At 40.4% G+C, this 27,760-nt stretch overlaps 1 protein-coding gene across 10 annotated transcripts in view; it reads left to right on the top strand.

The window, feature by feature from the left end:
• ECPAS (Ecm29 proteasome adaptor and scaffold) overlaps positions 1-27,760 on the top strand; it is a 98,911-nt gene that overhangs the window by 64,399 nt on the left and 6,752 nt on the right. For 7 of the 10 annotated variants that reach the window (XM_033858395.2, XM_019946458.3, XM_019946462.3 and 4 more), the window contains 24 exons: positions 482-644; positions 1,093-1,265; positions 2,443-2,544; positions 5,861-5,984; positions 7,281-7,426; positions 7,862-7,916; positions 8,844-8,958; positions 9,614-9,682; positions 10,946-11,063; positions 11,320-11,487; positions 13,780-13,859; positions 14,468-14,573; positions 15,574-15,621; positions 16,656-16,777; positions 18,343-18,493; positions 20,378-20,443; positions 21,659-21,748; positions 22,841-22,907; positions 23,504-23,595; positions 23,675-23,741; positions 24,208-24,399; positions 25,054-25,262; positions 26,121-26,164; positions 26,261-26,453. In XM_033858395.2, coding sequence (XP_033714286.1) covers positions 482-644; positions 1,093-1,265; positions 2,443-2,544; positions 5,861-5,984; positions 7,281-7,426; positions 7,862-7,916; positions 8,844-8,958; positions 9,614-9,682; positions 10,946-11,063; positions 11,320-11,487; positions 13,780-13,859; positions 14,468-14,573; positions 15,574-15,621; positions 16,656-16,777; positions 18,343-18,493; positions 20,378-20,443; positions 21,659-21,748; positions 22,841-22,907; positions 23,504-23,595; positions 23,675-23,741; positions 24,208-24,399; positions 25,054-25,262; positions 26,121-26,164; positions 26,261-26,453 — 2,760 coding nt within the window. Of the gene's footprint in view, positions 1-481; positions 645-1,092; positions 1,266-2,442; positions 2,545-5,860; positions 5,985-7,280; positions 7,427-7,861; positions 7,917-8,843; positions 8,959-9,613; positions 9,683-10,945; positions 11,064-11,319; positions 11,488-13,779; positions 13,860-14,467; positions 14,574-15,573; positions 15,622-16,655; positions 16,778-18,342; positions 18,494-20,377; positions 20,444-21,658; positions 21,749-22,840; positions 22,908-23,503; positions 23,596-23,674; positions 23,742-24,207; positions 24,400-25,053; positions 25,297-26,120; positions 26,165-26,260; positions 26,454-27,760 lie in introns of those variants that run through there. The other 3 variants (XR_002178654.3, XM_019946461.3, XM_073806394.1) reach the window with 3 other exon arrangements.

Raw genomic sequence — 27,760 nt, 5'->3', positions numbered from 1 at the left:
CGTTAGGAAACACTGTTGAAACCATGTGCTTTCAAATATTTTATTTGCATTTGGAGGTTTTAGCAATTAGAAATAGGATCCGTTCATTGTATTTTGTTGGCAGTAGAGGAAAATTATGCTTGAAAGTTACGACGGTGTATTTACCTAAGTGTTATTTATAAGCTAGAAGAAAGTGTGGGTGCTTATAAGAGCATGCAATGGAGTCACCTCACCCATAGTTGGAGTTGGGTATGGGATTAAGGAATCTAAATCCAAGTGAGTCAGGACTCAGCTTAACTTCTCAGAATTCTGTGTTTGAAACTCAAGTTTTCTCTTGTTCCCTAACCTATTTATTAACATCCAGTGGAACCTCACATGATCACTTTATTCTTTGGCCTTATATTTTATTGGGGAGATGACTGTAGTAAACACACAGTTATTTCATTGCATTCACGCACGTGTGAGAGAGACAGACATAACGGTATTGTGTTGTTAAATCCAGAGCCCGGAGATACAGCACGGATCCTTGCTTGCATTGGGATTCACAGTAGGAAGATATTTGGCTAAGAAGAAAATGAAAATGGCAGAGCAGCAAGACGTGGAGACAAATGCTGATTTTCTGCCCGAACAAGAGGAACTCATTCAGAGTGCCACAGAAACTATCGGTAATTAATGTGTTTATGCTGATTTGGATGTCAGCATAAGTAGGTTACAGTTTTTTTGAATTAGGTTAAAATTTATTGTAACATTTTAATTTCTTTTTATAGCATTGCACTCTAAATACACGAGGTTTTTCCACAGAGTCTTGATGCTGAATAAATTCTTTGTTTTTAGTAACAATGCAAGTACTCTAGTTTTTGTATATACATATTTTTCTATATGTTTCTATTTAACAGAGATGATTCCGTTATGGGAAAAATTGTAAACATTAAGAAAGGACATGACTCTGGTGTTTTATTACTAAAGAAATGCTAACAAATTATCAACTGGGAAATATGTTGTAGACTTTGATTTTGGTTTGCTGTCTTTAAAAAAATCTTGAGTACATTGCTGGTTGCTTTGGATTCCAGGGGTAATGATATAAAATTCTTTTGTGTCTAAATGTGTTTACAGGCTCATTTTTGGACAGTACATCACCCCTCCTGGCAATTGCTGCCTGTACAGCCCTGGGTGAAATTGGCAGAAATGGTCCACTCCCAATCCCCAGTGAGGGATCTGGCTTTACTAAGTTGCATCTTGTGGAAAGCCTGCTAAATAGAATACCCTCCAGTAAAGAAACAAATAAGGCAAGTCTCGTCCTTTTATCCTTCTTCCCTGAAATTCTTTCTGTTCATAGATAAATAAATGAATAAAAACAGAATCATAGTCAGGATAGATGGCATTACAGCTGGAGGAAGGACTGAATGTGGAAAAGAGTGGTAAAGAAGAAAGTCTAGGTGACTGTTTAATTTTGAGTTGGGGATGATTTGTGCACTGCTTTCGTGTGTGTACTGTTTGACCCAGTTACTCCAATTTAGGCCCATAACTGTTAAGATTTGGGTAAATATTAAATGCATCAGGTAATTCTTTTGTCATGCAAAAGGGGGGTAATAAAGTGTTAAATAGTTTAACGATTTTTGTAATTTCAGACCAAATCTAAATCTTAACTTCCTATACTTAGTTTGGTTTTAAGAAATCTGGGCATTCGTAAGCAGTGTGAGTAATCTCTGAGGAAAAGGACACTTATGTTTTTTTTAGTTTCAGATAAAAACTTTCATAGACTTTAAAAATTTTCTTTGGGATAAGAACACCTCAGTGTTGAAGTGTAAGATGATTTAATGAACAGAAAAATCGGTTTACTACAAGTTTAATAAATATGTAATTTTATTCTTGATCTAGGGACTATTTAAAACTTTCTGAGATCACAGTAGTTTTTATTAGATGTTAGCAACTACTCATTACCATCCATTGTTGAGCACTTGCAATCTGCCAAGCATATGCTGAGTGCTTCACATGCATTAATTAATTGAATCCCCAAAAGATCTAGTGAAGTAGGTACAGTTGTCATCTCTATTTTCAGAGATGAGGAAATAGCGTCACAGAGAGGCTAAGTAACTTGCCTGAGGTCACACAGTTGTAAAGGCTATTAAAATGGTCGAGCTGTGACTTAATCTTAGGTCCTCTGGGCCCAGAATTTACATTTATAACTGTTATAGCTTGTAGGATAATGAACTAGTTAAAGACTTTGTTCTTCCTTCTTCTGCAGCTGTGGACCCTTAATGAACTCAGTTTTATGTCTTTCTACCTCCAATGTCTTATAGACATAATTCTGTAAAATTGGATACTTAAAAAAAAAAAAAATTGTGCTGATGCATTAGTTAGACAGACTCCCCCTCCCTGCTTTCTCATTTTGGAAACATTTTTTCTGGGACCAAGCTGTTATATACTTCATTTAAAAAAAAAAAAAATTCTGTGTTCTTCCAGATGAAAGAAAGAGCTATCCAAACACTGGGGTATTTTCCAGTTGGGGATGGAGATTTTCCTCACCAGAAACTCCTCTTGCAAGGTCTGATGGATTCTGTGGAGGTATTTATATTGCTATCTGGTTGTTAGTCATTCAAACAAAAGGCATTTTTCTTAACTTGGAATTTTGCATGCTGTGAGGTTTTAAATTAAAACTTTATTCATTTATTCACCAAGTACTTACTGAGTACCATCTGTGGGTCCATCACTGGTAATCGTAGCATTGACTAAATCACCTCTGTGGGGAAGTCCTTTTCTCATGATTTTTAAAAATAAATTTATTTATTTTTATTTATTATTTTTGGCTGTGTTGGGTCATTGTTGCTGTGCGCGGGCTTTCTCTAGTTGCGGCGAGCGGGAGCTGCTCTTCGTTGCGGTGCGCGGGCTTCTCATTGCGGTGGCTTCTCTTGTGGAGCACGGGCTCTAGAGTGCAGGCTCAGTAGTTGTGGCATGTGGGCTCAGTAGTTGTGGGTCACGGGCTCTAGAGCACACGGTCAGTAGTTGTGGTGCACGGGCTTAGTTGCTCTGCGGCACGTGGGATCTTCCCGTACCAGGGCTCGAACCCGTGTCCCCTGCATTGGCAGGCGGATTCTTAACCACTGCGCCACCAGGGAAGCCCTTCTCATCATTTTTGAGTAAAACGTGGTGCAGTGTAGGTAGAAGGGGAAACGTACCTATTCAGCTAGATGTGGGGAGTGGGTGCCAGTGTTCTGGTTGCCCTTGAGTCTGATGACTTTGCTTCTGTCTTCTAGATAAATGTCCAGTGTGGTGGACAACTGCTAGCCAATATGATGAGTGACCTAACACAGTCTGATGTGGCCCCTGATTGGGCCTTGGTTCTTGTCACTTACTCACCAGCCGCTGTTGTTCACCAGCCTCTTAGTCCTTCTCTGCTCTGAGCTTTTGACAGACCCATGCTTCCTTCTTTCTCAGGTTGTTGCTATAGGTCTTTGAAAAGTTTCCTGACCCTTCAGACTAGAGTAGATTTCTTTATTTATTTGTGCTTTCATGCTGCTCCGTACTTTGCTTCACAACATTCATCACAGTTGCTAATTGCCCACTAGGCTGAAGGCAAAGGCTGTTTTGCACCCCCATCCTCACCCCCTTATAAAACAGGGGCCTGGCAGCGTAACTGGTAGTTGCAGGACCTCAAACATTTTTGGAAGCGTAACTGAATGAAGTGATGTTTGCGTGTAAGGCAGTGGACTCACGAAGGCGGCGTGAGCACTTCTGTCTGGGGGAGCTGGTGCACGTGTTTTGGTGGCAAAGTCGCTGCTGGGCCTTGAAGGAAGAAAGGGAGGAGAGAGGAGAGCTGTGGTTGAGGAATAAGGCAGCTGAGTGATAGAGCCGACATTAGGATGCAGGTCTCTGGATTCTTGATGGAGTATTTTTAAGGTGACATTTTTTGACAAGAAATTATAACCATATCTCATTCTCCCTGGATGTCACTGACATTGTAACGTCTTGGGGAAAAGCTTGTGATGTCTCCTTTCTCATCTTTTTTCTTTTTATATATCTATGATAGAGATGGGTTTCTTCCAGTTTTGTTTAAATGAATGAAGGTTTGTCTCGGTTCTCAACTTGCTACTGAAGACATTATTTTAAGAGTTTAGGAGTACAGAACTATATGAAAAGCTTGAAACATGCTAGAGAGACTGAAGGAGGAGAATTTTAAAAAAGCAGGAATCAAGAGAAGCAAAAGATCTTCACAGTCATCTAGGACAAAGTCCTAAAGGTTTTTTTTGTTGTTGTTTCTTTTAACTTTTTATTACGGAAAATTTCAGACATGCACAGAAGTAGAGAGAATAATTATATAATGATCCCTATTTATCCACTCTTTATTTCTAGAATATTTAAAGCAAAATCTGGATATTATCTTCACAAATAGAGTTAGGGAGTTTTGTTTTTGTTTGTAATGCCAACTCTGTTGTTATTAACATGTAAACAGGTAAAAACAGGCACATAAAATGACTCCCTAATACGGGATACTCTGTGTTGAGATAACCTTTTCTCAGCTTAGAGTTGCCAAGAGAAACTTTGACCAGGAAAGCTGTAGGACTGAAGCCTTCAAATACTTTTTCTCAGAGTAGGAAGTGTGTGGTATCAGCACTTAACACCTCAGCAAGCCTAGAGCATTTAGTTGATTAAGCTTGGAAATGGCTAGACTGTTGTCTGTATGCTTTACAGTGTTCTCCCAAAAGTCCCATATTCCCATACCCCTCATATTCTCTGTTCTTCATTCTCTTCTTACTCTCCTATTCTTAGGTCTTTTCTGATTCCCAGCAAACATTAGAGAAAAATGCCAAAGGGAGCTGAGGCTGGTCCAATTCCATATTAGTCAGTGGTTCATAATTGTGAGATGTGTCAATTTCTAAATCTGATTTTTAAAATTTGAGTATGTAGGGCTTCCCTGGTGGCGCAGTGGTTGAGAGTCCGCCTGCCGATGCAGGGGACACAAGTTTGTGCTCCGGTCCGGAAAGATCCCACATGCCGCAGAGCGGCTGGGCCCGTGAGCCATGGCCGCTAGGCCTGCGCGTCCGGAGCCTGTGCTCCGCAATGGGAGAGGCCACAGCAGGGAGAGGCCTTGCGTACCGCCAAAAAAAAAAAAAAAAATTTTGAGTATGTATAGTTTCGAATTTTTTAAACTTTTGATTTTTGAAACAATTCCAAATTTACAGTGTGGTTGTCAGAATAGTGTAAAGAACTCCTTTATACCCTTTATCCAGACTTAGCAAATTATAGTATTTTACCACGTTTGCTTTGTCATTCTCTGGTTTTTTTTCTGAACCATTTGAGAGGAACTTGCAGATATCATGTAATTTAAGCCGTGCAGAGAGGAGGAGGTGTTAGTAAATGATAAAGGCCGCTGTTAAGGGTGCAGTTACTACCAGTCAGATGTCTACTAGGTGCTTTATGTACGTTAACCTCGTTCAATCCCTACGGCCTGACGAGGTGGATGATGGTATTATTTATGCTCATGTTACAAATGACGAAGTTGAGTCTCAGAGTTTAAATAAGTGTATGTAGCTGGTGAAAAACAGAATTTCTACCAAGATCCATATGGCTCCACAGTCCATGCCCTTCTCCCCCAAGTAAATGGTTCCATTCTTCCAAAGATTAAAAATCCCTGCTTAGTGGTTCTCTGCTGAGGGTGAAGAGTGCAACACAGACTTGGGAAAAGATCCTCAAGTCATTCTTGGGTTCTCTGTTCCCTCACCCTGCCTCACTTTCCAACCATCCTGTTTGCTGAGAGCATTGCAGGCAAAAGAGTGAAAACAAAGCATGCCGAGAAACAGGACAGTAAGCAGGCTTTTTGTGGAAACGGATGTTTTGGGGCAGTGTTCTCTCTGACTCCTCACTTTTGTCCCCTTCATTGCAGGCCAAGCAGATAGAGCTTCAGTTCACTATCGGCGAAGCCATCACCAGCGCTGCGATAGGAACTAGTTCTGTGGCCGCCCGGGATGCCTGGCTGGTGGCTGAAGAAGAATATACGCCCCCTGCCGGTACCATATAGTCAGCTAATCAGTTTATTACCACCAAGTAACCCTCTTCTGTTCTTGTTATCACCTTTGAGCAAAAGAAAAAAACGTATACATTCCATTTTAACTCTCTTTCCAATATTTATATATGTATTTATCAGTTTGGCTCAGTCGAGAAAGATAGTTGGTTAAAGGAGACTGAGCACAAAATGAATGAGAACTGTCTCTTTAGTCCTTTGGCAAGGCAGGCAGGGGAGTTAGCTATCGATTACCTTCAGACTTGTGCTCTATTCGTGAGGATTGGTGTGGTTAGCCAGTGTTAGAGGTTGAGGCCTAGCAGTTTCCAAGTTTTGTGTCCCCTAATCCTTTATCACACAGTGCAGGTCGTGTAGCAGGTGCCTCTTCACTAAGTCCCTCTGGCTTTTAGTGACCACATAGGTGAAGGGGCATGCGTTTTCTGACAACATGTTACAGGTACTGTGATTTCACATGTCTCATATGCTGTGAACATCCTACAGGGCACAGGATGGCTCTCCACAGCAGAGTGTCCTGCCAACCTCAGTAATGCCAAGGTTGAGGAACTCTGAAGTGACAAAGGAAAGGAGAACAATGGCATAGTAGCTGGAGGAGGAAAGTAAGGTTAATAGAGGTTGGTTTGCCTGTTAGTTTTTAGATGGAGATGGGAAAGATACGGTAGAGAAAGAAAAATTGCTGACACTAGAAAGAATGGGGATAATTTTAAAAAATTAAGACAAAACTAATACAACATTGTAAATTAACTATGCTCCAATAAAAATTTTAAAATTTAAAAATAAACAAAGGAAAAAATATTTATTTTAAAAACTCCATGTGCAATTAAGGTCTAAAAGGAAATATAAAGGAAGAGAAATACTTTTTTTTTCCTGCTGTCACTGTTTAAATGAGTAAAATTACATTAATCATATGAGTATTAAAAAAAACTTAAGACAGATTTTTAAAAAGAGAAGTTTTAGGTTCAGAGCAACATTAAGAGGAAGGTGCAGAGGTTTCCCACACCCTCTACCCCTACACATGTCTAGCCTCCCCCATGATAGTGATAATTTTTCATTCTAGGGAACTAAAGTTATCTGAGTACCTTTGAAAGGTTATTTAGTTTATGCTAGGTTCTGAAATGAATGATTATCAGTTCCTTCAGCAATTTATTTAAACACCTTAGTCATTTAGATCTTAATATGTTGTAGGATTGTTGTATTGAGTAAATGTTGATTAAAATTTTATCTTTTTCAGGGAGCTCTATTCAGTTATGTTAATTGCTTCTTATCATCCTTTCCCTTTCCCTAGGAGCTAAAGTTAATGATGTGGTCCCCTGGGTGCTGGATGTGATTTTAAATAAACATATCATCAGCTCCAACCCACATGTGAGGCAAGCAGCCTGCATCTGGCTCCTTTCCCTTGTGAGGAAGCTAAGTACCCATCAAGAAGTGAAGGTAAGCCATTCTGTAAATGTGGTCCAGCTCTGTTGGAAACTGTTTATGAAGTATGTATAATAGAAAGGTGGTAGGAAGGGAAGTGTATGAGGGTGAGGGCCACTAACCAGTAATATGTATTTTGAAATAAGCTATACATGAAGGAATGAAGGATGGTACCTGATATATATGGGCTGGAAGATGATTCTTAAGTTGAAGGTACAATGTCAGAGGAGGTGGTGAGGATGGGGGAGGCTCAGACTGTGTGCGTTAGAGCACCTGTAAGTGCCACAACCTTCAGGTAATTTGGCCACCTTCCAAGATGAGAGCACAGCAGGGTTTGTGACTGCCTCTGGTCGTGAGACTTCACAGGGGTTGTGTACCCTGAGAGCAAGATTTTTATTCTCCCAAGGAGGCAGAGTTTCAGTGTTCTGAATGCCTTTTTTCTTCTTTCAGTCTCATCTTAAAGAAATTCAGAGTGCATTTGTTTCTGTTTTGTCAGAAAATGATGGTAAGTAATTGGTAAATATTTGATTTCCAGACTTCTTTAAACTTGTATTTTTTGTTTGTTTGTTTTTGCGGTACGCGGGCCTCTCACTGTTGTGGCCTCTCCCGTTGCGGAGCACAGGGTCCAGACGCGCAGGCTCAGCGGCCATGGCTCACAGGCCCAGCCGCTCCGCGGCATGTGGGATCTTCCCGGACCGGGGCACGAACCCGTGTCCCCTGCATCGGCAGGCAGACTCTCAACCACTGCGCCACCAGGGAAGCCCTAAACTTGTATTTTAAATTTTGAAAAACCTGGATTAATGAACGTAAAAGAAGGCTACAGGAAACTTGATTCTTAATGTATTTATTTATTCATTAGATTATTTATTCATTAGATCAGTTTTGCATTTAAAAGTGGAGCCGAGGCCTTCTTTAACTCATACTTGTACCAAATAATAGCTTTCTTCTCCTAATACTTAGAATTCCTTTTCTCTCTGTGATTTAAGCCAGGAGAGAGTGCAAATATTTGTGTTAGACATTTAAATAGTAGCTTTGTTTTATTAATTGTTTTAAACATGTGGTCTAATGTTGACTTTTCATTTAAAAAATTGCACGTGGGCGTCCTTAAATCCTGTGATTACTTCTCATGTGTGCGACGTGCCTCCACTGACCCTTTGTCACCATGCACTACACACTAAGGCCCAGCAGGGTTGACTTGGCTTGTGAGTTGGATGTTCTGTGAATGTAGTTCTCATTTACAGAGACTTGCTGGTGTCATGTCCGCTCAGATGATTTAGTATGTTTTTAACAAAATAGGCAGGTTGATTATGTTTTCATATCTTTACTTTGATATCATTTTGGGTTAATGTTACAAGTTTAACTTTTTTTTAACTTGATGCCCAGAGGACAAATTTTTCTTAAAAGAATATTGTTTTGTCTGACTTCTGTGTAGAACTTAGCCAAGATGTTGCCTCAAAAGGCCTTGGGTTGGTGTATGAACTGGGCAATGAACAAGATCAACAGGAGTTGGTTTCTACTCTTGTAGAAACACTGATGACTGGCAAAAGGTACAGTGAACTTGAAAATTTCAGATTTGAACACGCAGGGCAAGTTTTGCACATACCGAGAATATGAAGTGGAGGAAGGAAAGTTCAGCTTGTGATTTTCCTGTTTATTAAGCCTTTTCTAAATTGCAAATCATCGATTGTTATGCTGTGGATAGCAGTTTAATTATCCAGTGTATACTGTTTAGAAACAGGCCAGTAATTCAGGCTTCGAAAATTGAATGATCTTGGGACAGGTAAAGCATTGGATTACAGAAGTACCGTAATTACCGTTGGCTAAATGGAATGAAGATGTGGAGAGGAAGTGTGTCACGCAGGTCCGATCTGTGAAGAGGAAGAGGCGGGCAGTCATTCTCGTAATTGGTTTCTGCTTTATGTTACTTTCCTTGTAGGAAGAATAGTTCTCAATGTGTGACCACATTTAACTCAGTGTAACTTTATGTGGGATGTCTTTTATTTCTGTTTGTTCTTCCTAGACTTCATTTTACAAAATTCTCTGGCTGATGGGAAGGGTTAGTTGACTTTTACATCTTGCACACTGTAGATACTTGATAGGGAATTGGATTTTATCAGTTTACAGATGAAATGTATGCGTTAGTTGAATGGTGGTATGAAAAATTCGAGGCTAATTTAAATTCTTGGTGTTGTTTTCGTTTAGAGCTAAGCATGAAGTTTCTGGAGAGACAGTGGTGTTTCAAGGAGGAGGCCTTGGCAAAACCCCTGATGGGTAAGTGTGCCGGATCCATTGATCAGTCATCAATGAAGATGTAGAGATCTTCTCTCCGTTGGGAAGGGTGCTCACCAGGTTGATTTCCACCCTCGTGGGAGGTGTTGTGTGTTAGTGGAAGAAGAAAATGTCAGTGAAAAAGCCTAGTGTTTTAGATTGGGTTTCCTGGGGGAGCAGACTGAGATGGAGGTGTGTGTGCTGGAAGTTTATTGAAGGGTGCCTGGAGTCGTCACCCTGGGGGACTGAGGAGGCAGGACAGGTCCAGTGGCCGAGGAGGAGGTGACCTGCTGCCCCCGCTTACGAGACCGTGACCCATCACGGAGCTCTGGGACTGGGCTGGGAGGGCCTGCAGGGAGGTCCTGCTCTGTGTCCCCTCCTCAGGTCTTTTCACCCCCTCAGTGACTAGCCGTTGGTGGTGGGCTGCTCTCGGGGAGGACCTGACCTTGGACTGAGGGCAGTTCTGTCAGCTCCCAGCCAGCGGGTCCTCAGGGAGGAATCAGCACGCACTGCACCTAGTGTTTTGGAGGGGCATCTCTACTTGGTACTGTGGAGTCCACCAGCTGGGCATTTCAAATTAATTCGTAGAGCCTTACCTCTTTTGTCTTATCACTATTCCATCATGGTTGTACTGTTGCTTCTCCTCTGGAAACCCTCAGGTCCAGCTGCAGCTTGCTGGGCCTCGCTGGGGAGTCCCCAGAGCCCTGCCTCAGGCTGTCTTTCCCGTAGCTCCATGTTTTCACACTGAAGTTGTTTCATTCCACTTACCCTCCCTCTAGACTCCCTCTGAGTTTTAAAAGAAGTGCTCACTTTTCACAAAATAATGAAAAAGATCAGGTAGTTGAGCAAATACAGAGGGAAGTTAACAGGACTTGAAGAAGTTGTTATCAGGATAGGGACGCTGTAGCTTAGAAAAGGTGTAGGGAAGACAGAAGCTGTCTTCAGACGGCTCTCGGGATCCTGAGAGAGGCTGGTGCGCAGTGCACCGAAGAATTATTGCTGTCTCCTGAGGTGATGAGGGCTCCACCCTCATGGGCATCACAGGTGCCTTAGGTCATTTACCAGCCATTGCTGAGAACTGAAGTAGGCGACTTTTTATATTCTCGTCACCCTGGTTCTCTGCCTCTGTGGTAATGAGATAACGCAATATTGGAAATTTAGCGCAAACATAATTTTAAAATGCCCTAGTAATACTGGTAGTGTAATTTTTAATAGTCTGGAGGTGGAGAGATACATTACAGCATACTTTTCATCTTTGTTTTCAAGCCAGGGCCTCTCTACTTACAAGGAGCTTTGTTCTCTGGCAAGTGATCTTAGTCAGCCCGACCTGGTGTATAAATTTATGAATCTAGCCAACCATCACGCAATGTGGAACTCTAGGAAGGTAAGTGGCTATTGCTGGACATTTTATTTTTTTCTTCCCTCCAAATCAAACCTCCTGCATTGGCAGACGGGGACAACTGTTATGCAGTATGTTTTGTAAAAGTCTGTGATTAGAGAGATCTAGATCACCACATAGCTGCTATTACTGATGGGTAAAGCCGGACACCCAGTAAATCAGGCTGTATTCAGGGAGAAGAATTTTGTGATTTTTCATATGTGGATATTATATCTGAGCCACTTTGTTATTATTTTTTTAGGGTGCTGCTTTTGGTTTTAATGTAATTGCTACCAGAGCTGGAGAGCAGCTAGCTCCTTTCCTGCCTCAACTAGTTCCTCGTCTTTATCGTTACCAGTTTGATCCCAACCTTGGCATTCGACAGGCCATGACAAGTATTTGGAATGCGCTGGTCACTGACAAGTCAATGGCAAGTATCTGTGAACCCTTGTCCCGGGCTACACATGGCATGTAAACTCATGCTCATCTTCCTTTCTACTTTGTGTACTTTTTTGTTTAAACAAACAGACTTTCTTTCATCCCTTGCTTTCTTCCTTCTTTCAAGGTATCAGAGATGCTCATGGCAACATTTATTGAAATCTCAAAAATGGAAACAATCTAAATGTCCATTGGGTGGATGGTTAAGGAAGTGGCAGTGTATCCACACAAATGGAAAACTGTATGTCGATAGTTAACCACTGATGTAGTGGAGAACAGGTCGTGGTTCTTGCCTTCAAGGAGTTCACGTAGTTGGGGAGGTAGATAAGGAATCAGGCAATTACCATATTTGGTTTTTTCTCATCTGGCTGCTTCTCATATTCTCCTTCACTGTTAGATACTAGGATTTCTCAGGGCTTGCCTCTGAGTACCGTTGACTCTCTCCACTTTCTCTTTTTAGATCAGCTCCTCAGTTCCAGGGCTTATGTGTCATCTTGATTGTGATGGTTCCCAGTGTTTACTTATGGCCCAGGCACGACTTGTGCTCCTGACTTGTCTATCTCACTGCCTGCTTGACATTATCACTTGGATGTTGTTTCAAGATACCTTAGACTTAATATGTCTAGAATGGGACTTAAAAAAACAAACTTCCCCCTCTCTTCTCCTCAGCGTTCATTCATTTACCCCAGCTGGGAAACTGGGCATCATCCTTGATTATTGTCTGTCTCATCCTCACCCTCAATTGAATCCAGTAGCAAATTCTGTTGATTCTGCTTCCAAAGTATTTCTCCCTCCCTCCTTTCCCTTCTTCCCTTCTTTCTCTTTCTTTTTCTCTGTTTCTCTCTTTCTTTCTCTCTCTCTCTTTCTCTCTTTTTCTCTTTCTTTCTTTCTTCCTCCCTTCCTTCCACTGTGTGGCTTGCGGGATCTCAGTTCCCTGACCAGGGATCAAACCCGGGCCCACAGCAGTGAAAGCGCTGCATCTTAACCACTGGATCTCCAGGGAATTCCCTCCAAAGTATTTCTTGAATCTATTCTCTTTTTTCCTTATTCCTCCCTGATGAACAGGTTGTCACCTTTCTCTTCTCTTTGCCTTCTTTCATTTAATTACCAATAGTAAAAGTGATTTTTAAAAACGCAAATTGGATTGCATTTTGGGTTAAAATCCTTTGTTGGCTTCCTAGTTCACTTTAAATAAACCCCATGACCCTTACCCTGTCTTTCCATGCCTGAGCATGATGCAGCCCTTTCCTGTCTCCAGTCTGATGCTGGTGGGCACTGGAGGGTTCCACCTTGAGGGTTCTGTGAGTTCTGTTTGCTCTAGGAGAGTACTTGGTACCACTGGGTCAACTTGAGATCTAATAGGTCGAGTTCAGGGCCCAGGCTTAGGCTCGCAGGATGTGAGTGTCACCTCTGTGTGAGTGGAAGGTGAAGCCACAGATGTGGATGAGATCACTGTGGAGACTGTCTAGAGACATGGACATAGAAAGACATCAGTTTCTTAAATCTTAGGTGAGTTATTTCCTCCCTGTCTTGGTTTTCTTAAATGTAAGTGAGGATAACAAAACCTCTCCTACCTACAAGAGTAATAGTGGAAAAGCCATAAGTTTTGAAGTTCTTTGGATTAGCATAAAAAGTGAATCTACTATCGGTGTGTGTAGTTATTACCAAATGGATAAGTGTATATCAAAACTAAAGAGGCTTAAAAGATTAAATTCGTCTTCATTCTGAACAATCAAGTGCTTCTTTATGTGCCAGACGTGGTGCAGGCTACCAGGGAGGGAAGGACAAGTGAGACACTGTCCCTGCCCTCGAGGTCTCAGTGTGAAGGGGCAGGACAGTTACTGTGCTGTCTGATACAGTGTGCGTAAGAAGGTGCCGTGGGAACATAGGGCAGAGTAGGCCAGTCCTGTCTGCGAAGGTGATGCCTGATTTGAATCTGGAACAAGTAGGAGATGGAAGAGGTAGAGGTAGTGTGTGCTAGGGAGTGGAGGTGAGGCAGGACATACAAGAACTTGGGAGCTAGATGGTCCCAGGAGGGCTTCGTACCCACGCCTGGGTGATTGGACTTTTTTCTCATGCACTGAGGAAAATAAGAGGATCATGTTTGCATTTCAGGATGATCAGCTGGGCAGCTTCCAGCAACTAAAGTGGGGAGAGAGTTGTGGACAGAGAGGCCTAGGGAGACACTTAGGCTGTTACGTACAGAAACACAGTGTGGTAGAGATGAATCATTTGATTATTGATGGATTTTGCGTTCTCAGTTTTATCCTTTTGTTTTCATTAGGTGGATAAGTATTTGAAGGAAATTCTTCAAGATTTGGTTAAGAATCTAACCAGCAATATGTGGCGAGTTCGAGAATCCAGGTACCATTTTTGGAAATATAAGACTAGTCAAATAAAATTGAATTTTTTTTCCCTTCAAATTTCCAAGTTTTATACTTTGTGCAAAAGGAATAAGTTAAAACCACTAAAAAGCATATTTCTGGTTGGGTTAGACAGTTAATGATATTTAAGCTCTAGTCAGTGGTTTTCCTAAGTTGTCTTAGTTTTTGTAAGTATGAAATAACAGAAGTAGATCACTTGTTAAATTAGACATCAAGATACATTTATATACTCTCATGACTTTGTAGGGTAGCATTTATTTATACATATATAATTTATGTTTATTCAGTGCCTGCTATATGCTTGGCAGTGTGCTAGGCCCTGGAGGTATATTGGTAAGTAAAAAATGATGTATCATCTTGAAGAGATTATATTATAGTTGTGGGAAATAGACATTTGATGAGTGTACATGCCATATGCCTGTGGTATATTTGAGGCACCAAGAAGAGAGTAGTCATTGCCGTTTTGGGGTGAGGGGGTTAAGACTAGAAATATAGGCAGAATCCATATTGTTGTTTGATATGACTGTTTCATAGTAAAATATTGAGCTTTCTTGATCATATATTTGAAACCAAATTGTTTATTTTCAGCTGTTTAGCTCTGAACGATTTATTGAGAGGAAGACCCCTAGATGACATCATTGATAAACTTCCAGAAATTTGGGAAACTCTCTTTAGAGTACAAGATGATATAAAGGTACTATATACATAAATCTGCATTTATTTATAGAATAGCATAAATTGGAATTGTTAAAATATGTATGTTACATATTTCAAAATTCAATATCCAGACAATTTTTTTTAAAAGACCAGAATTTTCCTCCAAAGTTTCAGTTTTGTTTTTTTTGGGTTTTTTTGCGGTACGCGGGCCTCTCACTGCTGTGGCCTCTTCCGTTGCGGAGCACAGGCTCCGGACGCGCAGGCTCAGCAGCCATGGCTCACGGGCCCAGCCGCTTTGCGGCATGTGGGATCTTCCCGGACCGGGGCACGAACTCGCGTCTCCTGCATCGGCAGGTGGACTCTCAACCACTGCGCCACCAGGGAAGCCCCAAAGTTTCAGTTTTGATGTGTGTGTGAAGTGGCAAGTTTAGGTATCTTTAGATCTAAATTTAATTAAAGTTAAAAAAAAAAAAAGAAAAAAGGGTAACTACTGCCTGATTTTCTTTTAGTAGAGATCTTGTGATGCTGTTGTGAGGAACAAATAACAGTTTAGAAATAATCCAAAATAACTCTACTTAGATCAGCTTCGTAAGTTGGATCAGTCATTCCCAAATAACGTGACCAGTTTCTCTTTTGCCTCGGCAGTCTAAATTTAAAATTTTTCCATCTTACCATTAAAATTAGGCACTTCAGTTTTTTGCTTTATTCGTCAGAGTTTTTTTAAGTCTTTCAGAATCTTCACATAGATCTCTATATATTTGCTTTTATAATATATTTAGTTTCTGAACTGTTATACTTAATATCCATATTTTTGTAAGGTCAAAACAGGTTGTATCTAATTTAAAAAACAGTAGTATGGAATGGTAATATGTTCCTTGATGGGCAAAGAGCCTAGTGAAACACCATTTTTTACCTAGTAATGAAAGTAGGATTTTTCACCAATTTGTGTAGATTTGGAGGCAGTTTAAATACACATTTTGGGGTAGATGAGAAGGAAACTCTGACGTTGTATAATGTCATATTCTTCTCATTTTTAGGAATCTGTACGAAAAGCAGCAGAACTAGCTCTGAAAACGCTGAGCAAGGTGAAAACTCTAGTCTTATACTGGGGGGTGAAGTGGGTCAGGATTCTATGTGACAGTGAAAATTATGACTTATTTTTTTGTCATATAAAGTGACATTTAGTTGCAGTGTAACTGGCTTCATGTTACAGCCCACTTCTTAACAATGAATGGGAAACTGGTTGCTATTATGTTAGAATGCTAGTATTTTTAACAAAGTGTGTCTCTGGGCTCTTTAAATGGAGAGCTTTCCTAGGCCTTTATATAAGATAGGACTTTCTCTCGACCCTGAAGTACACATTACATTTAGATCAAGCAACATCTATTCTCTTTATTATTGCTATGTTTATATGTTAATCTGCCTTCCATACTTCTGAGGTTGGCAACCTTTTTTTTTCTTTTGCGGTACGGGGGCCTCTCACTGCTGTGGCCTCTCCCATTGTGGAGCACAGGCTCCGGACGTGCAGGCTCAGCGGCCATGGCTCACGGGCCTAGCCGCTCCGCGGCATGTGGGATCTTCCCGGACTGGGGCACGAACCCGTGTCCCCTGCATCGGCAGGCGGACTCTCAACCACTGCGCCACCAGGGAAGCCCTGGCAGCCTTTTTGAAACTGGTTCCCCACTTGCACTTGATTTCGTGGTATATCAGGGCCTTCTAATGTGTTAGAAGGTTTTAAATCCAAGTGTTTCTTATTCCACATTTGTGTTCTTGACCTCTGTGTTATGCTGCCACCCAAAGTTATTGATAATAATACCTTAAGCCTTCTTCAGTGCTTTCTAAACATATTCTCGTTTCATCTTCAACTGTTTCCTGTTTCACAAATTAGAAGACCAAAGCTTAGAAAGTAAAATGCATTACCAAATTTTCTGTATAGTTATTGGCAGATATAGGACTCAATCCCAGATCATGAGATCTTCTTTTTCTTCCTGTGATATTGTAGAAAGTAGAGTCACTTACCCTTTTCTATGGATATAGGAAGTAGGAAGTATTTTGTCAGATGAACGCGTTATTGGGTGAGAGGTCAGTTTCACTAATTTCCATGCTCTTTGTATGTGAGGTTTGTGTGAAAATGTGTGACCCTGCCAAAGGAGCCGCTGGCCAGAGAACCATTGCTGTCCTCCTGCCCTGCCTTCTGGACAAAGGAGTGATGAGTCCTGTGACAGAAGTTCGAGCCCTCAGGTTTGAATCAGCTGATGAAATTGAATGCATTGGATTTACTTAGTTCTTAGCCACCCAGTAGAAATTGGGTTTCTTTGAATGTTAGATTCTTGAAAGAGTGGAGAAATGAGTTGAGAATCCAGTGGGGTGACCCAATAGCAAATGCGAGAAGTGGTGAGTCAGAACATTTTTGCAGAGACATTCTCATGGGAGCCTTGCTTTTGTCCAGCCTTCTGCCACTCTGCCTCAACCTTGAGTAAAGTGTGTTTGTTATTTTCTTGTCATTGGCCTCTGCCCCCAGCAGGCACATCGTCCTATTCTGCTACGCCTCAGGTCCTTGAGAGCTTGCTTGTTGGTTATACCACTTAGTAATGTTTCACAGATTATTATGTTTAAAATAAACTGTTTACCGCCTGTGAAATACTCAAGTCGTACACATTTAGATATATATGGCTCTTTTAAGTTAAAATCGGCAGTGAAGGATTCTTTTTTTTTTTAACCAGAGTGCTATCTGGGAACTTCATCCGTTCCATTTTTTATTTCCCTCTTGAAATTAGCTCAAATTAACAGTACCAACACTATTTCATGGTAACTAAATAGTTGCTATGGGAAAGCTCTTCTCAGAAGGATTCACCTAACAAATGCAAAGGAATGATAAAATTAGGGTATCACCATTGTGCTCTCCTCACTAGGATACTCCAGGTAGTGATCATAAATGGCTCCTGAGTCCACTGGTAAAGGCTGACGGGAGGAGCATTATAATGGATGGTTGGTTCGTGCTGACCAAACTTGAACCTGCTGTTCATTCAACAGCACAAAAAAACATAAGCATCTTGATGTGATGAGACAGGACATGTGAAGACCACCCGTGAAAGATTCTTGTTTTAAAAAAAATTGAACTGAACTTGATTTTAGCCTGCAGATCTGTATAAGCTACAGAGGAACCTCTTAAGTGACACCATCAGAATACAAATCAATAGCTTAAAAAAAAGAGGACGGAGAGAGCACTGTTGAAAAAGATTCAAGAAATGCAGTAAATTGCAATGTGTAGATGGACTCTGGATTCGATTTCAGCAAACCAACTCTTACGGACACTTGTGAAGCAGTCAGGAGATTTGGATATTAGATGATATGAAAGAAATTCTTAATATTTTTTTAGGTGTGAAATGGTATTTTGATTATGATAAAAAATCTGGGTCTCTTCATGATACATGTAGAAGTTTAGTTCGGGAATACGCTTCAAAATACTACAGTGGCAGGGGGAAAAGTATATGAATGGTCTGTATGTACGGTGGATGCCTAAGTGAGACAAAACTGGCCAAAGGTTGCTGCTTGTTGAACTGGGTGGAGAGCATACGGAATTGCATTTATGATTCTCTTTACTTTCATATATGTGTGAACATTTCTGTAATAAAAAGTAAAAACAAAAACCAAAAACAAAACCCAACACAGAGCTAAGACCAGGCTCTGTACCCAAGGGAGTATGTTCCTTAATGCAATAAAGTGCAGAAACTCCTCATGATTAGACCTGTAGGGCTTCTTGCTTTGTTAAAAGGACTCAGGAGTTGTGTTTTGTGTGTCTGTAGCATTAACACCCTCGTGAAGATCAGCAAAAGTGCGGGAGCCATGTTGAAACCACATGCACCAAAACTCATCCCAGCTCTGCTAGAATCCTTAAGTGTCTTGGAGCCTCAAGTTCTCAATTATTTGAGTCTCCGGGCTACAGACCAAGAAAAGGTGAGTTGACAACACAGCCATATTGGTAATTATCATGAAGGGAGAGTCCTGTTAAGATACTCAACAGGCCTTCCAGGGTCCTTAGACAAACTCCATGACTCAGATGATACTTTCACCACTCTTGAAACAGCTCAACTTCTATAACCACATGCAGTGTTTCTTTAGCGGGGCTGGAGAGGGCTTATACACTGTTATGTGAAGTGAATGAAAAATGACACTTCTGTCCAAAAAAACACATCAATACATTTATTTAACACGGTTTTTTGTACATGTTCGTTTATTTTCTAGGGGTTGGGTCTACACCCTCAGAGTCCTCCTATGGACCATTCCTGCTTTGCAAATCAAGAGGATTTGTAGCTAGACTTTTGCATAGTCCAAAATTATTCTGCTTTTTAGGTATACTCTAGTTCCCTAGTCTCTGATTAGAGTTTTGTTTTGTTCTGTTTTTTTAATTACAGATGAAACATTTATTGTGAAAAGTTAAAACAACACAGAAGAGTAGAAAGTAATCCCCTAGGAGTCCCCTCTGCTGTGGCAGCACAGTATCATTTCCTGAGGAGTACTCACTGTCAGCAGTTCCTGGGTCTTTTTTCAAATTCTTTTGTAGTCATAGGCTTCAAAATCAAACAAACATACTAATTTTAAAATCGAATCAGACTGCGAATATTGTTCTGCAACTTGATTTTTGTTTTTAACAAAATACCATGTGTATATATGGATCTATTTCATTCTTTTTAGTGCGTGCATAGTATTCTACAGTGAGATTATTTTGAACTTTCGTGTGAGAGATTTTGTGGCATCAAAAGTTACGAATGTTCTGTTTTCTCCACATCTTTGCCAACATTGAATAATACCAGTCTGATAAGCAAGAATCTCATCATTCTAATTTAGTTTCCTATTATTAGTGTTGTCCATTGTCTTTTCGTATTATGTTATCCATTTATAAATATTTCTTCTGTGAGTTGTATGTTTCTACTCTATGTCTGTTTTTCACTTGTTTATGTTTTTACATTTGTCTTTATTAGAACTGTCAAACTCCTGTTATATGATTGTAAAAGTTTTCTCTCAGTTCACTATTTGGTTTTTAACTTACCTAAACTATTATATTCTAATCACTTACTCTGTTTTCCCTTTGCCTCTGATATTGCTGTTTCTTCTCCAGTCATCATTCTTTCCTCTTTCAGCAGTAATCTCGCCTTTCCTAGGTTCTCACCTACTAGGTGTTGAGAATTAGGAAACATAAATTCTAGTCCAGACTTTGCAGCCCTAGGCAAGTCACTTCTGTATGCCTAATTTTTCTCACTTACTATGTCTGGATAGTGTCAACCTCTCCCGTACCATAGTTATTTGATTAAAATGCGATAGGAGAGTCCTTTATAAAGTTAAAACAATACATGTATGAAATTAAAAATCGTGTATTAGATAGAAAATTATTTAGTCTGTTTCTTTATTTAATGGAGGGAGAACCTGAGGCTCAGGAAGGCTGGATAACTTGCTCAGAGCCATACTATGTTATTTTCTAAGTGCAGTTAATTTCTAACTGTTGTCTGCATTTCTCACTTACAGTGAGATGCTGCCTCTACATATATATGGTTGAGCGTAGAACAAAAGAAATTATTTAGACTTGTGTTTGAATTTGTTGTATCTATATATTATTTTTTTAAATATTCCTTAATTTGTCAGTAAAGCCCAATTTGAGTGTGTGGAGGTTCTTCTTTTATTTTGGCTGTGCCGTGTGCAGCTTGTGGGATCCTAGTTCCCTGACCAGGGATCAAACCCATGCCCTCAGCAGTGAAAACCGCAGAGTCCTAACCACTGCGCTGCCAGGGAAGTCCCTGGAGGTTCTTCTTAATTGATTGAATGTGCTTGCATTTGTGTTCTCAGGCTGCGATGGATAGTGCCCGACTCAGTGCTGCCAAATCCTCTCCCATGATGGAAACAATCAACATGGTAAGTGCCTCACGTAATGAGAACATTTACGTTTGCTTACCTTAGAGTGTAATTGTTCAAAGTCTTCAGGTTACACTAAATGAAGTAGAGGTTTAAGGGATGAGTCAAGGCAGCTGTTGTGACTCTAGTTTTTTCTTAGTATAGTTCTTTTTTCTTTTCCTGTATTACTAAATGGAGTACTTTCCCCAATACTAGATTGCATTAGTCCAGATTTGTGTTACACAGGAGAACAATATATTAAAAGGTCTGCCTATAAATCTGTATCTGTATATCTTTTGGCCTGCCCATTTAGAAAGTTCGGATACTTGTGTCTGCCTGAGCATTGTTTCTGGGAGGACCTAGGAAGGTGTAAGCTGGAGGTGTTAGTGAAGTAGGAAGCATAAAAGGTAGGGAGAGAGAACTGAGCAATGTTGGTAGGTTGTTCAGTTAAAGGAAGGGGATTTGCAGAAAAGAGCTGCTTGGCACCAAGTTTCGAAATTCCAATGTTTCTGGAATCATGGGTTAAAGAGTCTCTAAGGTCACAAAAGCCGACTCTGCTGTGCATGCCCTGGAGTGGTTAAATGAGAGCTTGTGAGCTACTGGAAATTGTTTTGATGGGCAGATCACAGGTCTAGACAAGAGAAGAAGGAATTTTTTTAGTGCTTACTGGGGAACTATTACCAAAATTTGGTCTAAGGATGTCTTTGTTGGATTATGAGGGCAAAAGAAAGCTTAAAGAAATAGGAATAGTTAGCAAGCACCTTATAGATATGCTCATCAGTAATAGAATATATGTCATTGTATTTTCAAAAATATATAGTATAGCAAATTCAGCTAAGAAGTCAACTTTAATAAGGTGGCTTGATAGGGCAGGACCACGGAAGAAGGTCAGTTTTAATCTAGGTCTTTTACACTAAACATGGATTGTTAAAGAAGAAGCAGGCCCAGAGAGATCCTCTCTTCTTGGGTACTCATTATTTATTTTCTCCTTTATAAATCAATGTTTTTTATTATTTTTGTTTTGTTTTTAATGTTGATCCACTGATGAATGGTTTTCTTGTTTGTAGTATAATGATTTTAACATTGAAATTGGAGCAAAATCAAACCAGTGGTTTTTGCACTTCATGTCAAAACCAGTTGGGTACATAGTTGACGTGGGCAGTTTTTAATTGAAGATGCGGTACTGACTTAATTATTTGCTAAGGTTAACTTTTTATATTTATTCTCTTCCAAAAGTGCCTGCAGTATCTTGATGTGTCGGTGCTGGGTGAGCTAGTTCCTAGGTTATGTGAACTGATCAGAAGTGGTGTAGGTCTTGGAACTAAGGTAAGCAAGTGTATTTTTCATAAGCGGAATTTGCATCTTCATTCGTTTGGGCCACAAAAAAAGAACAGCCGTCATGTGTGAAATTCATTTTTTTTTCTTAAAACCTGACTTTATTTTATGTTAACTATTTTGTTTCTATGACTGCACTAATAACTTAAAACATGTAACTCATTCAGAATATAAAACATGTGACTTATATTCAGTAAACATTGTCTTACTTTTTTAGTGGAATCATTTCTGTCCCCTGGTTGCCAGGTACATGCCCTCTGGGTCCTCGTTCATAATCAGTTATTAGTGGAAATGCTCATCCAGTTACCAAGTCATGGTTGCTTAAGGTGGTGATTAGTATTTTTCACAGAGGAATCAGTAGGTATTTAGATGGAAAAATGTCTTCCTTTCCAAGACTTTTCAAGGATCAGATCCCACACCCTACACTTTGAAAACAAACAACTCACGTTTATTTCTCCTGACAAAATTAACATTTACTTGTATTTTAAAATTTTAGCATTTATAGATCAGAAGAAAGTTAGAAGTTGTCTGTAAGTTTACCACCCATAGGTTAATTGCTGTTGATATTTCAAAATGTTTCCTTCTGGTCTCTTTCTGTGCATGTGTCTTCTACGATGTCCTCTCTAATGGCCATATACTCTCTCATGTGGCTGAAACATCATTTATTTTAACCCATCAAGGAATACCTGATTTGTTTTCAGCTTTTTTGATACTAAACAAAGCGCTGTGATGAATGGTTTTGGACACATCTGAAGCTGCTTCCTTTGGTTAGATTCCTAGAACGGGAAATGTTAGAACAAGGATGGACAGGATGACATGTTGCCCTCCCAAAAGATTGTACGAGTCTCCTTCTCACTTGCAATGTATGAGAGCAGTGTATACTTGCAGCAAGACCTCTGCAGGAAGTCTTGAAGGAAATCTTTGTGTTAATAATTTAAAATAAGAGTTTTACTCTTTCTAGATAGAATCTTGGAGGGGCTGTAAGGCTTTGTGTATTTCTTTAAATCTTTGACTCCTAAAACCAAGGGCTTGATAGAACATTGTGACCATCAAATTTAGACCTTTGCCTTTGTAACCCTGTAGGGAGGCTGTGCCAGTGTCATTGTGTCATTAACCACTCAGTGTCCCCAGGACCTAACACCTTACTCAGGTGAGTTTGTCAAAACCACTGGGGTGATGTTTTTGTATGGCCATGTCTTGTGTGACAAGGTTTTAAAAGGAAAAACAGCGATCATTCAGACATGCTTGTGATATCGTGTACTTTTTCTTCCCTCAAACTCTCCCACTTCTACCTTTATCTCTGTTTGCAAGAGGTACAGGATGATCAAGCTTAGCAAGTTTTTCCTGTTTTATAAGTGTTTATTTCTTGGTGGTATAAGGAGGTGAGAGTATCTGCTATTCTGTACTGTATAAATGGTTTATTACCATTTATATTTAATTTTACATCAGCATTTTTCTTTGCTTGAATTGGCTTCGAGATGGGGCTGATGAACTTTATGTACCTAACTCTTGTTTTTGCAACTGTCCCCATAATAGTCTAGATTAATTAATTAATAACAGGTTAATTTTTAATTTTATACCAGGCAAAGAGGAGCAAATGGATATACAAATGTAACGTGCAAGGGTTCTAGACTACTATGGAATAAATCAGATATTAATTATAGGGTTAAGTTTGTTTTGGTCCTATGAACAGAGCAGAGCATTTGGTCAGCCAAGTATCAGATTTTTCTTCTTTGTTTCCACTAGGTAAACTCATGAGTGCTTTGCTTAGTGGCCTGACAGATCGGAACGGTGTAATTCAGAAATCCTGTGCATTTGCCATGGGCCATTTAGTTCGGGTGAGTTGAATTTCTTACTTAGTTAAGTAAGTATACTTTGATAATTATGAAGAACTGACCAGGATTGTTTCTCTTCCAGACATCACGGGATAGCAGCACAGAGAAACTCCTGCAGAAACTCAATGGCTGGTATATGGAGAAAGAAGGTACCTTTTTTCTTCCTACTTAAATTATTGTTAAGTTAGATGTAAACAACCTAATGAAACAATACAAATCAGATCTTACCCTTTCTGATTTTATGTGGTTTGCTAGGAACATTTCTGATTGATTTTACTGGTTTGTTTTGCTGTGGTACAAGTCGAGCAGTAGTCTGTTTTTCGTTTTGTTTTGTTTGTTTTTTTTGCGGTACACGGGCCTCTCACTGTTGTGGCCTCTCCCTTTGCGGAGCACAGGCTCCGGACACGCAGGCTCAGCGGCCATGGCTCACGGGACCAGCCGCTCCGCGGCATGTGGGATCTTCCCGGACTGGGGCACAAACCCGTGTCCCCTGCATTGGCAGGCGGACTCTCAACCACTTCGCCACCAGGGAAGCCCAGAGCAGTGGTCTGTTTTGATCAGTTACCCTAAACACAGTAAGTGTCATAAAGATTGTTTTTTTCTGCTTCTCTTTAGAACCCATCTACAAGACCTCTTGTGCTCTGACTGTTCATGCTATTGGACGGTACAGCCCTGATGTACTGAAGAACCATGCCAAAGAAGTTCTGCCTTTGGCATTCCTAGGCATGCATGAAATTGCTGATGAGGAGAAAGCAGAAAAAGAAGAATGTAATTTATGGACTGAAGTATGGCAGGAAAATGTACCTGGTTAGTAAACAGTGCCTGTGAATTAAACCTGTTTCTTAAGAACCACAGTTGAAAAGTTTAACTCATATTTTTTTATTCATAAACTTCTGTAGTTACTTTCCCGGGACCTTAACAATGTGTGTCCCATTGGGTTCTCAGCCCATCCACATTTCCAAGTTCTCAGGTTGGCGCTCAGATCTCTTTTCTTTCCTCCCTCATTGCTGCCCATGTGAGAGAATAGAAACTGCCCAAGCGGCGCAGGGCTTTGCTTATTTCAGTTGAGAGTGATTTTCGTGTTGCCTTGAGTATTATTTTAGAGTAGTGCTTCTCCACTCTGCTCTTCATCTTGACACACATTAATGGACGAGAGCCCTCCCGTGGACATATCCAAGTTCATAACGTCCTGCTGTTGTCAAGATTTCTCACACCACCACCCACTTTCTCTCCCTTTCAGAGAGTGATGTGATGTAACCATTGAGAGTCACTGCTTTAGACTGATGGTCACTGACTTTTATTCCAGACTTAGAAAAGAAAAATCAGTTAGTTTACATATATATATATGTGTATATATATATATATACACAGACACACACACACACACACACACACATATATATATATATATATATTTTTTTTTTTTTGGTCACTTAAGTGTTGCTTTTAATTTTGCTTTAGGTTCCTTTGGTGGCATTCGGTTATACCTGCAGGAGTTGATTACTATCACCCAGAAGGCTTTACAGTCTCAGTCCTGGAAAATGAAAGCCCAGGGTGCAATTGCCATGGCATCAATTGCAAAACAAACCAGCTCCCTGGTACCTCCGTATCTGGGGATGATACTGACCGCATTACTGCAAGGCCTAGCTGGACGAACATGGGCAGGAAAGGTAAAGGAACCATTCATGCCCAGTTAAATTTAAGGTATCCTTAAAGGATTATGACTTCATCTTTCATTTTCTATAAAAATTAGAATGTTGTTTTGTGGGACATCAGATGGGTTGTTGTTGTAAACCAGATTTCCTAGGCAGTTGGGAAGCTTTGGGTAAACTTTGCCTGATTAAATGTGATATTTCATCAAAGTATAACCCACGTGTCCTTGAATACTGCACAGTAATGCTGGAGGTTGGTTTTTATTTATCATGTTCAGCTTTCCAAGAGAAGTCTTAAGCCAAGTGGTCACCCTTTTGTTCCTGTTGACCTCATGAACAGATCAGAATTTGGGCATATGTGAAATTGAGTAGCAAGGCAAGCTGTATCTAAACCCCGGGCTGAGGATGCCCATCTCTGGGGCCTCTGAATTAGTAAAAGTCATTTTTTATACAAGGGTGATGGTAGGTTATACACAGTGACTACTCAGTGGGGAGCGCGAGACTGTGGCATCATACACAGTCTGGTTGACGCGGTAGATGCCAGGAGTGGCCAGTACAGAACTGTAGATGAAGTACGGGTCTAGGAGTCGACACAGTTCTGATTCCATTGTTGATGCTTCTGCCTCTGTGACCTTGGACAAGTTGGTTCTCTAGGCTTTATGAAATGGTGAGGAAGACAGTTATCCTGCTTCCGTGGTTTGGAGTAAAACTCTGTGGATGTGCTTGTTAAACAGTTAAGTGTGTCAAAGATATGGTGACTCTGGTTAATTTTTGTTGTCATAATTTTTAAAAATTTATGAGGTAATTATAGTCATGTACAGTGTATGTAAATGACACGTTTGCTTAATAGTATTTCCTCATCTTTCAACCCTTTAGGAAGAACTGTTGAAAGCCATTGCCTGTGTGGTGACAGCTTGCAGGTAAATGTTCCTTCAGTGAAGATGCCATTTCTTACACTGCACCTGAAAGCTGCAGCCTTTATTAACTGTTGTGATGCTTTTGTATGGATCCTGCAGTGCAGAGCTGGAGAAGCCTGTGCCCAGTCAGCCTGGCACCAGTGAAATCCTCCAGGCTGTTCTGAAGGAGTGTTGCAAAGAGAATCCCAAATACAAGATTGCAGCAATCAGCTGTGCAGGGGATGTCTTAAAGGCCACCAAAGAAGACAGATTCCAGGAGTTTGCTGACATCGTCATACCTCTCATCAAGAAGGTAATGATCGCCATATCCTTTCAGGTCTGCTTTATACTTTAAAAAAATAAAAAAATTGAAAAAAAAGAAAGAAGGAAGAGATTTTCCTGTGTCCTGTTTGCATATTTTAGGAGGACTCATGTAGCTGCAAATAGCAGAAAAATCCCCAAATACCATGGCTTCACACAAGGTAGACATTAGTCTCTCACAGGAGAGTTTAGGGAGTCTGGCTCTTTGCAGCTCCCGGCTCTGCCTTCCCTGGGGTGTGGCCATTGTCTTCACGGTCCACCGTGTATCTGCATTCCAGGTGGGTGATGGCAGAGGAGATGAAGAAAGGATGAAGGATCAAAGTAGGTATGTCAGTTCTCTCTTAAGGAGAGTTCCTGGAAGCTGCTACAGGGCCCTTTCACTTCTATCCCACTGGCCAGTGCTTAGCCGGGTGGCCACACCTGGCTGCAGGTGAGGCTGGGAATAGTAGTCTTCATTCTAGGTATCCTTTTCCCCTCCATGGGAGAAGGGTGGCTGTTTTTTATTTTTTTTAAAAAAACAAAGCAGAATGATGAGTTTATTGCAAGGGTTTCATCCAGCGAGCCGGGAACCTCAAGGCCGTGGGAGCGGTGAGTTCCCGAGAGTGGTGTTGGAGTGGGCGAACAGTCCCTGTCTTGCTGCTGATACGCTCTGCCTTGAAAGCGTGTGCTGCAGCCACCCCGGGCACCCCAGAGTGAAGAGAGACTCTGCCACATGCTGGGGGACTTTGATCAAAAGCAGACTTTGGTTTCATTTGGAAAATGAAGTGCTCGTTTTTAAAGGTTGGGCACTGGTTCAAAGAAAGAAGAGTATGGTTTACCTACTTACTTTTTTGTGAAACATGAAAATTTTTAAATAGCATTTTCATTCTGTTTCTTGTGTTGCTGCTAATTTGCTGTTGTAAAAAAGCTGTTTAAATAATTTCTGTTAAGAGGGAGGGGATCTGGGGATATGTGTATTCATATGGCTGATTCACTTTGTTGTACAACAGAAACTAACACAGTACTGTGAAGCAATTATACTCCAATAAAGATTTGTGAGAAAAATAAATTCAAAGTAAAATAATTAACTATCAAAAAAAATTTCTGTTACATACATAATGATAGTGTATGACTTTGGCAGTCTGTATCATCAGCTTGCTGGACAAGTCACTTCTCTGCCTGTTTCCATATCTTATTAAGAAGGAGTTTCGATTTAGATTATTACCGGGTTCTTCCTCCTTTAATTCTGTGATTCTAATGCAAGTCTTTTTTATGTTGTGCTTAAAATACTACATATATGGTATTTTTTTTTCACCTTTG

This window comes from Tursiops truncatus, chromosome 6, assembly GCF_011762595.2.
Source record: "Tursiops truncatus isolate mTurTru1 chromosome 6, mTurTru1.mat.Y, whole genome shotgun sequence".
Lineage (NCBI taxonomy): Eukaryota > Metazoa > Chordata > Mammalia > Artiodactyla > Delphinidae > Tursiops > Tursiops truncatus.
The sequence above is the reverse complement of the archived record's forward strand: the minus strand, read 5'-3'. Positions and strand labels throughout refer to the sequence as shown.